Below are 10303 nucleotides of genomic sequence, written 5' to 3'. Positions count from 1 at the left end.
GGCGGTGTTCCTCTCGGCATGCTCTCCAGAAGTGATGGACTTCCTGTGGTGGCATCTGCTGTGTGGTGATGACAACATGGAAAAGCAGAGCCACAAAGAGGCGGGAGGAATGAAGGATCAGTGCCTCGTGGCACTCAGGCACCTGGACAATCACCCACACCACCAGAGTCGCCTGCAAAAGAAGTTGCCGAGGAGAGCGCTCAGTGCTGAGGTGTCCATGTGGCAGGGCCCCAAGGGAGACGCAGGGGGAACAGCAGGCCTGGTGCCCCCTGAGCCTGCCCTTGGCCCAGGTTTCAGCCCAGGGCCTGAGGCAGGGAGAGGATGGAGAGCTGCTGGAGAGGCGACCTGGGGGTGAGCAAATGCCCAGGAACTCACAGCCAGGGCAAAGACGTCCTCCTTGTCCCCATCAGAGGTGAACATGCGAGACAGAGGCCAGTCCTCCATCACACTGAGGAGTGTTGGCAGCACCTTCTCCACCGTGGAACTCGATGAACCTATGATTCTCCACATCATGGCAGCAGCTCTGTGGGATCAGAGCTCTGTGTCAGGGACGTCTCAGCCACACTACCATGCCCTGTGCGGGTCTGGGGGCCAGGGGACAGAGCCCCGGTGCCCTGAAGGGCAGGGAGGGAGCATGGCAGCAGGCTCGGGAAACAGAGGGGCCCGAGGGTCCTGGACCTGTCTGCCTGTCTGGCAGAGCCCATTGCACAGGCCGTGCAGGGCCACGGCCCTAAAGGCGGGTGAGCCCTGAGCTCTCAAGGCAGGTGAGCCCATACCTGTCACAGGTTGGGGCACAGCGCAGGAGGGTCAGCACCACGTCCGCTGGGTGTTCTTCAGCCAGCCTCACAATGTCAGTTTGCATCCCGGCATCCACAGTGACATGGGATGCTAGTCTCTGGTGAACATTCCTAACAATTGCTGGTACCTGGAGGAGGCATGGGGAAGACTTGGAGCACTGTCCAAGGCAGCAACTTCTCCAGCTTCCCTTCCCACAGTACTCTAATGGCTTCAAAGGCTGAGAGGATCCAACGGCTTGAGGGGACACACAATCCTGGGAGGCCTCCAGCCCTGGCCCCAGGCTGCTTACCCGCTGCTGAAGAGGAACAGGACTCTCCTTGTAAAAATGCACGGTGGGAGCATGAGTCATGGTGGGAGTGGGGGTGCTGTCAGTATTTGGGAGGCCTTGAGTCATTCTGGTGGCAGGGTTTGTGATGCTCGTGCCCTCGGTCATTTCCATGACAGCAGCCTTCACCCGGAGATCATTCACTGCAGTGACAAAATTTTCTGAGTGTGCAGTCAAATTTGTGCTGACATCAGGCTCTTCCTGGCAGTTGGTCAGCCTGGAGTTAAGCTTGGCTGTACCTGCAGTTGCAGTGCTGCTGGTGTTCCTACGCCGAATGCGCAGGAATTTCGGGAACATCTGCAGGGGAACAAAGCCAGGGATGTTCCATGGAACGCTCCAAGGGCGGTGCTCGGCCGAGCAGTGACAGCAGGCCCAGCCCAGGTGGGGAGGGCTGCAGGTACCTTCAGTGTCCTGCGGAAGCGGCCGCTGGCAGGCCTGTGCTCTTGTGTGCCGTCCGTGGCTGCATCTGGCAAAGAGCGAGAGCAGGCAGAGCTGAGGGGCTGCGGGAGAGGCCGGAGAACACAGCCCAGCCCTGTCCTCCCCAGGCTGGGACTGCCCCGGGATGCCCCAGGGGATGGAGCATGGGTGCTGCCAACTTCAGCCCCAGCCCCTCTTCCGTCCTGTCCCTGGGCATGTCCACAACAGGTGGGAGAGGACGGAGCCAAGCTGGCTGCAGCCATCAGCCCTGTGGCCCAGTTCTGCCACTCACCATCCTGCACTGGCTGGAACTGCTCTGGCTCTTCAGGCTGTTGTGCTCCACGGGCTTGCTTTCTTTCCCCCCTGAAGACTTTGAAGAGGCCAAGAAATCTGTCCGCCATGCCAGAGTGTGGTGTTGAGGGCGCCTTCTAGAGAGGTGGCTCAGAAGAGCTCCGAGTCAACAAGTCCTCGATGGTACGTGCAAAAGAGAAGCCTCGGGTAGGCCACAGGTCACCAAGTCCTGTGGTCTGGCCTCGAGGTCACCTGTAGGAATAACACCTCGGAAAAGCTCCGGATCAGACGGGAATGAGTGTGCCTTGGGGGGGCTCCTCACGACACCGCTCTATCCCGTCCTGTCCCGTCGCCTGCTCCGAGCACTGTGGCCTGGCTGCGCCACCGCCAGCACCTATGTCGCCACGGGTCACAAAGGGTCCTTTGACACCCTGTCCCATTCCATGCCACGGTGACCCCGCTGCTGCACCGTGTCACAAAGGGCCAATGCACACACTGCCACCTGCCCTGGGGCCACCCCCAGCCCAGCCAAGGTGGTCCAGGTTGGAAGGAATCCCTCACCCCAAGTGTCGAAGACAGCCCTGAGACAGCATCTTTCGGAGCGGCTCAAACCGTGGGCAAACGCTGCCCGGCTCTGCGGGCCCAGGGCAGCAGAAGGAGCCCCCAGGGCTGCCGACGCGGCCGCAGCGGGAAGGCCACGGGGCCTTGCACAGAAGCTGGCACGGCCTCCCTGGGACACGTCCCCATCCGCTGGCCGTCCTAAACCCGCGGGTGTGACGCAGACGAGGAACGTGTGGGCCAGGGCACGGATGCTGCTCTGAGCCCTGGGGCCAGGGGAGCGCTGAAACCGGCAGGTGTGACGGAGCCCCCGCCCAAGCAGAGCTGCTGCCCCCCGAGCCCTGGCAGTGCTGGGGTCATCTCCTGCCCCAGAGACTTGTGCCCCGGGGCGCTTCTCTGCCACAGGGCAGCCAAAGCCAACGTGCGCTGGGGGCCGTGCTCCTTCCTACAGGGCATGTGGGCAGGAGCACCTGGAGCAAGTGCTGGCAACTGTTGCGCTCTGTCAGAAGCTGTTACTCCATGCTGAAATTGTTTTCTACTTGGAGCCATTTCCTGAAGCACAAAATCACCCTGGCAGCAGAGGCAGAGAAGGATCTGGCATTTAAGAATCCTCAATTCAGGAAAGCTTTTCTTCCCATTACTCAACTCAAACAGTTCCAAAAAGTTGCAAACTTCCTAAATTAATAGCAATGGCCTGAGAACCTGATAGATTTGGAAGTTTCCTTCCCACCTCAAAGCAGTAACACATTTGCCTTAAGGTCATCCACTGAATGTCACTTTACAAATCATAAGACCACACAGAGGCAAAATAAAGGCCTTGCTTTGCTTTCAAACATTTTTCTAGGAAGGCATGTTAAGAGCCTAATTCTCTTAAGGAATAAAAGCTCTCCACGAATGAAAGTCCACTCAGTGTTATAAAAGCAGCCCAAACAAATGAGTAGATTGCAAAAGGGCTAATCCTGCCCCTGCTACAGATATCTAAGTGGCCAAGAAAGCACAGCTCTCCCCTCCTCTTCTCTGCAGGAGAAGCAGGATGACTAAGAGAAAAAGTCCCAGCTATTCCTTCTGTCCTCCATAACCAAAGCTGTGCCATACCACAGGTGGTGCCTTCAAAGTGACTCCAGTTCCAGCCTAGACCTCTCCTCTTCCAGACGACTCCTTCCCCAACACGCCCAGCAACACCAACCCCAGCTCAACGCCCTGCCAAGACCCGCAGCTGTCCCCATCCCTCCGCAGAGCTTTCCCACCCCCTGGTTCCCTGCACGTGCCGTGGCATGGCACTCAGGAGGATGTGCTCCAAGGCCTTCCCCGGCAGCAAGCTCAGGCTGCCAGGCCTACGGTTCCTGGATCATCCTTCCCACCCACCCTTCCCGTGCTCAGCTGTTCCATTTGCGCTCAGCTCAGACTTGTCCGCTTAAGCAGGACTGCTGGTAAAGGATGGAGAGCAGCCTGGCAAGCTCCTTCTCCAGCTCCTTCTTTACTCTCAGGGGAGGTAGAACATGCCACAGGAAAGCAAGCAGTGCCAAAAGACTTGGGCCAGCATCAGGCACATTTAGGAATGAAACAAGGCCTTTGTTTGATGTAAGGAAGCACAGGCAATTGACAGAAGGAAAGAGTACTTAGCACAGATATCCAGAAGTACTTAGCACCAGTTAACATAAGAAAAACCTGGAAGCCTAACTTGGCAAGAGAGTGACTTGACAAAAAGCTTTAGACATAGCCTTGGGGAAGACCTAAGGGCGGCTACAGAATCAGCCCTGTGCAGGGAAGGGGTGAGGAAGATGAGCTGCTTTGGTGCGCTGAGACTCCTCCTGGCCAGCAGGTGGACATTAGCTTCAAGTCTAGGATTCTGACGCAATGTGTTTCTTTCTAAGCCCCTGCCTATGGAATCGCCTCAGCAGTCTAAAGACGGAAGGTATTTTTGATAGAATTCCTACAGAAAGCCACTGCAATTTGGACGTGGCAAAGAAGCCTTGTGGTGGGGTGCAGATCCCATACCTCCTGCAAATCAAAGAGCTTTTGGTGGACAATGCATTTGTCTGCTGATTTCTTTGAATTCTAGAGACCTCTCAGGACTGCTCTATCCTGAGGGAACGCCCTTGGCCTTGACCTGTAGGCACCCGCGCAAGCTTCAAATCGGCTGCCTCAGCTTCCAGGACCTCTCTTGGCCGGCATCCTGACGGGGATGCAGGACTGCTGCGATGCACTGCTGGGACCCAGCAGGACAGGACCGGCTGTCTCGTGTCCACATAGCAGCACCCCCTGACACAGCCGGGGTCATCCCGACAGCAGACAACGCTCACGTGTCTGCGGAGAGGGGCAAGGAGCGCTGGGCTCCTCTCAGGGTGTCTCAGCTGGGCCTGCTCCACAACACGCCCCCATTTGAAGGCCTGCTAATGCCCAGCTGCCAGCAATGCCTGCCTTGTTCTCTCCAAGATGCACAGGGAGAGCCAGTGAGCAGGGCGCCTTGGGAGGCAAACCTTCCAAGCCTTTTCTGAGGCCACGGACACCCCAAGATCAGCCAAGACTCTCCGTGCCGCCTGGCCCACACAGCCCAGCTCGGTGCTGGCCCTCTGGGCCGCAGCAGCTTCCAGCAAGCAAGAGGCAAATGCATATTGCCAAGAGTTGAAACACAGCACAGGTAAGATGTGAGAGGTGTGTGCGTGAAGGCCTTTGAATTCACAGCTCTCAAAGACAGCTTTGGGGCTGGCATCTGGACAGAGATGCTCCTGCTCACACCTGTGTCCAAAGGGGGGGAACACACCCTGCTGCAGGGGCTGGCCTTGGTCTCCGCAGGTCCAGGTGGATTCCAAACCCGCTCTTCACAGCCTTCTCCCTTCCCTTGTCCATCTGCCAAGTGCAACGGGCCTCAAAGACTGAAAGGACCACAGACAGCCAAAGGGGGACAGCTGCTCCTACATCACTGGGAGCTCCTAGGAAAGCGCTTTCCTGCCGCAGCAAGCCCCCTTTCCCCAGAGGCATTTCCCCAAATGTCTACCTTTCCTGGGGAACACCAACACACTCTTAAGAAACCCTGGCAAGGCTGAATTCCTTCTGGTCCTTTTTGGACAGGCGCTCCAGCTCTAGCTGGGATTTCCCCCAGTGTGATTCCAGGTGGAGGTTCGCACATGCAGCCCCAGGCCCTCTACAAACACAAGCTGCCCGCCGCCTCTTCACCTGCCTCGACGCCTGCCTGCGCTCACAGCAGCAAAACCAGGCTCTTCCCGGCCAGAGACCAGAGCCCTGTTCCCGCAGGACGCTCTTGCCAGCACCTTCCAGGACTCTCCGCTGTGCACGCAGCACTTTTCGTGCCCGCTCTCCACAGCCTTTGGAACACAGAGCACAGCCTGGCTGGCGCTGCCATCAGCACGCCCCAAACACAGGCGGAGGAAGGAGAAGCAGGGGCTGCTTTGTGGCCATGCCCAAGAGAGACTGGAAGGCTGCCCTCCCTCTGCTCTCACTTGCTTGGCTTTCTGACAGGCTCTGAGGCAGGGGCTGCGATTCCCCAGCTCTGGGGACCAGAACCGCAGCCGGGATCCCGGCACTGCCTGACGGCGCTGGGGCCATGGACTCGGTCACGCGTCCGAGTCTCGGCCACCGTGCTGCTGCTGCTTCACTTGCCCTTAGGCACACCCAAAGCTCCCTGTTAAGGCCTGATGGCCTCTGCTTCTGCCCTCTCCCTGCCCCTGTGCAGGGGTGGAGCACTGCTGTGCTTTCAGGAAGCTATTCTTGAAAGCTTTCAGCATTCCAAGCTCCTTTGCCCTCTGTAGATGCTTGCCATGGAATCCCTCACAGCTGGGTTCAGAGCATACTCAGGTTGACTCTTCCAAAATCCAGGAGCTTCAGGCTGCTCAGTTGGACCTTAAACTACACAGTGTTGTGGAACTGGACCTTCAGCACAGACACCTTTCCAGCCTGATGTGGCCTCGCTCCTCTGTGTCTCTGCACAAAACACGGCGCGGAAGAGGATGGCAGCAGGGGCCTGTGTGTGCCAGGGCTCAGGTTTTTACGCCGCTTCAGCTCCACACAGATGCAGGTGAAGTGAAGAAGCCAAAGTGTTTATTAATGAAAGTCGAAGGAAAGGGATGAGCTGGGAGGGAATAAGGGGGGATGGACAGGGTTTGAGGGCTGGGATGGAAAGAGGTGTCAAAAGGGTTGGAGAGTGGAGGGAAAAAAAAGGCATGGGCAGGGTCTGAGGGCTGGAAAGAGGGAGCTAACTACAAACAGGGAGAGGTCTGAAGCCGTGGGAATTGTGCTCAGCCTCAGCTGTGCGTGGAGCTCCAGCAGCACTGAGAGATGGTGTCCTCTTCAGTGTCTCCTGGTGTGTTCTTGGGACACTGGTTCACTGGATTCAGAAGACGTCCCCAGTTGTTGAGCTTTTTGGGGAAACCGGGCTTCATTTTGCAGGTTAGAGCATGACGGGCTGCTGTCATGCCTCTGGGTTTGAAGGGCTGGAAGAGAGAAGAACAGAGCCATGGTCAGAGCCGGGATCTGTGGGAACCCTAGGAGATCTTCCTGCCAGGGCCATCCCACCCAGAAGGAAGCAGGAGACATTGGGATCAGCCAGAAGGTGCTTGCCACGAATCCCCCACGTGCCCCTGAAATCTCTGTGTGTTGTGCCCTCTCCAGCCCTCGTCCACACAAGGAGCAAAGCCCTCCCCAGCCGGGGACTGCAGCTCTCGGCCCAGGCAGTGCAGCTTCCCCCGCCAGACAGAGCCGCTGACAACCCGCTGCCCTCACTCACCCCTGGCGATGAGCTGGAGCTCTCCCTGCTACATCCTCATCAACCGCACGGCCATGCCTGTGAACACAGAGCGTGTCACGGTCCCAGCGGCACGGTTCCCTGCCAGCGCCGCTGCCAGCCCTGTGGCCACACGGCCTCCTGCCCCGGCAGGGCTCAGCCCGGGCCCTTGCCGCCTGCTGCCGCCCCAGGGCACGGCTGCCAGAGGGCGGCAGCAGCCCCGAGGGCAGGCGGGGCTCCACGGCGCCGGGCCCGGATGCCGCTGCAGCCGGGGCAGCAGCCGGGGCCGGGGCCGAGCTGCGGCGGGCCGGGGAGGGACCCCGGGCTCGTGGCTCACCGATGAACCGCAAGGCCGCCTCCAGCAGGGACTGCTGTGGGTTCTGCAGGTGCTCGGCCGCTCGGCTCCTGTCGTCTGCCAGCTGGAGAGAGCGACAGGAGGGAAGGGTGGGCGCGGGCTCAGCCCCTGGGCCGGGCTCTGGCCGCGCCCAGCCCCGGCCTCCCCTGCCCGCACGGCCCTGAGGCGCGGCCAGCAGCCGCTGGTGCCGGGCTCTGGAGGGGGCAGAGGGCCGGCTGCTGCCCGGGGAGCGGCGGTGCCGCCCCGCCCCGCAGCCCCGCTGGGCCGGGACTCCACGGGCACCCGGCTCGGGGCCGCAGGAGCCTGGAGAAGAGCCCGCGGGGCCCAGGGAAGGGAGCGGCGTGTGGGGCGCAGGCCGGAGCCCCTGGGTGCAGCGCTGGGCAGGGGCCACGGCTGCCAGCCCCACGGCCACGGATCTTCTCCAGGCTGAGGCTGGCACTTCTCCAAGCCATCCTTACCTTACACTCATCGATATTCAAGGGATATTCCTTCCTCACTAGCTCCTCCAGATCCCTCCTCTCCAGGAACTTGGCCGCACAATGCAGGGTTTTCCGAGAGGCCTGAAGAGCAGCAGAGATGCAGAGATGGCACCACAGCCCAGGGCACAAGGACCCGCATCCCTGTGCCAAGGCCTGGAGGAGGACGCAGCCTGCGTGGCACCAGGGCAGGAGGCGGCTGAGCCCCCTCCCAGGGATGCCCAAAACCTCACATTTGCCACAAGCCGGTTCTCATCACGGCAGTAGATTAAAAGGAGGTGCAGGCTCTTGTTGACAATTGTCTTCAGGGGTTCTTTTCCCTCATCCACTACCAACTCCATCACCTTACAGAAGAGGTCAATGGAGAGCAGTTGCATGAAGCTATTTTCCTAGAGGAAAGGAAAAAACCTAAGCACCAATTACCCCAGGCCCACCTAGGCAAAGGCCTGAAAACGCAGACAGCACAAAGTTTCTGAGCAGCACCCAATGCCTGTGGCTCGGGTTGCAGAACCTTACATTGTTAAAGAGCGCCAGGAGTGCCTCAGCCAGCTTTGGGGCGGTGGTGCTGGATATCAGGATGTCTTCATTCTTCAGCATATCAGTAAGCACACGGAGGGTCAGGGCAACCACCACTCCATCTTCATCGCCCAGCAGATCCACAAAGCTTTCAGACAGACAGCACATTTTTCTGGCCTGTGTGGAACACAAGGCTGCACTGTGAAGCTGTCAGCAGCTGCACCAGCGACAGCGCCCTGGCACTGCAAGCCCAGTCTGCTGCCGCAGGGCCCAGAGACCAAAGGCCTGTCCCAAAGCACTCGGGCAGCTGAGGCAGGAGAGCTGGGAGCAGCTGCCTCAGCTCCTGAAGCCCAGCCAGCCCATGGGGCTGCTCTCTCCAGTGCAGCTTCAGCTGCTGCTCCTTTCTCACCATCAGGGGATCCTTGCTGAGCACCAGGAGGCCTCTGAGCGCCAGGCGACACATCTGCCTGCACTCGATCCGCAGGTAACTCGACACGACTATCAGGGCCCAGCCACCACATTTAGTCAAGTCCAGGCACTCCAGGACCTGAAAGGCAGAGGGCAGTGGCACAGGGCCCGGCTGGCAGGAGCCCAGAAGTGCACAGGGCCAGCCCCAGGCAGCAGCACATGGCGCTGGTTCCATCCCAGGCCAGGGATGCGGCTGCAAGAGGGAAGAGAGCTGGGAGGCAGCTCAGCGAGGCCACGCTGGCCTTCAGGCTCACCTCCACAAGGAATGCCAGGAGAGGCAGATCGCAGCCTGGCTTCTCAGTGCTGAGCAGCCGGAGCAAGTGGGTTGCGACGCAGGAAGCCAAAGGGATTGAGACATGGCGCATCTCCCTGCCAGGGGCAAAAAGGAACAAAGAGCCTGAGGTGGGGGGGCACACTTTTCTCAGGACTGACTCATAGAGGGGCAGTCTTTCCCCAGCATCCCTGCAGGGGACGTGGGTGCTTTGGGAGGCGGCCACTCCTGTGCACCCTCCTCTCCCAGCCTTTTCCAGTCTGCTTGGCCATCCCTAAAGTGACGAGGCCCTCTGGCCCATGACCACAGGGACTGTGTGGGGCAGCCTGGGCACAGGGCACAAATTCCAGGGACAGCAAGGAGAAGGGGATCTCACCTGGCCAGCAGAGCCATAGCATAGTGCTGGGTGTCAGCACAGGGCAGCGTGTCCCAGCCATGCTTGGACTCCACAGCAATCACCTCATTGTCGCACTCCAGCCGGCAGAGCAGGGACTTCATGGCCTGCACTGCAAACCTGTGTGCAGAGCAAAGCCCGGGTCACACTGGGAGCACTGGCACTGGCCACAAGGACGTGGGAAGGACAGGAGGATGGAGACCTGTTGGGGTCGCTGGGAAGGCGGTGCTCCTCTCGGCATGCTCTCCAGAAGCGATCGACTTCCTGTGGTGGCATCTGCTGTGTGGTGATGACAACATGGAAAAGCAGAGCCACAAAGAGGCGGGAGGAATGAAGGATCAGTGCCTCGTGGCACTCAGGCACCTGGACAATCACCCACACCACCAGAGTTGCCTGCAAAAGAAGTTGCCAAGGAGAGCGCTCAGTGCCGAGGTGTCCATGTGGCAGGGCCCCAGGGGAGACGCAGGGGGAGCAGCAGGCCTGGTGCCCCCTGAGCCTGCCCTTGGCCCAGGTTTCAGCCCAGGGCCTGAGGCAGGGAGAGGATGGAGAGCTGCTGGAGAGGCGACCTGGAGGTGAGCAAATGCCCAGAAACTCACAGCCAGGGCAAAGACGTCCTCGTTGTCCCCATCAGAGGTGAACATCCGACACAGAGGCCAGTCCTCCATCACACTGAGGAGTGTTGGCAGCACCTTC

The 10303-nt window shown here is 59.7% G+C and overlaps 1 protein-coding gene across 1 annotated transcript in view; it reads right to left on the bottom strand.

The window, feature by feature from the left end:
* Window positions 1-7161: 7161 nt before the first annotated feature.
* Window positions 7162-10303, bottom strand: part of LOC136305043 (olfactory receptor 6E1-like) — a 42572-nt gene continuing 39430 nt past the window's right edge. The window contains 3 exon segments of the mRNA XM_066208446.1: window positions 7162-7190; window positions 7468-7549; window positions 7944-8045. Coding sequence (XP_066064543.1) covers window positions 7162-7190; window positions 7468-7549; window positions 7944-8045 — 213 coding nt within the window.

This window comes from Chamaea fasciata, unplaced genomic scaffold, assembly GCF_029207755.1.
Source record: "Chamaea fasciata isolate MVZ Bird 193981 ecotype frontalis unplaced genomic scaffold, bChaFas1.0.hap1 SCAF_251, whole genome shotgun sequence".
NCBI classification, from domain to species: Eukaryota; Metazoa; Chordata; class Aves; order Passeriformes; family Sylviidae; genus Chamaea; species Chamaea fasciata.
This window is presented reverse-complemented; position numbering and strand designations above follow the sequence as displayed.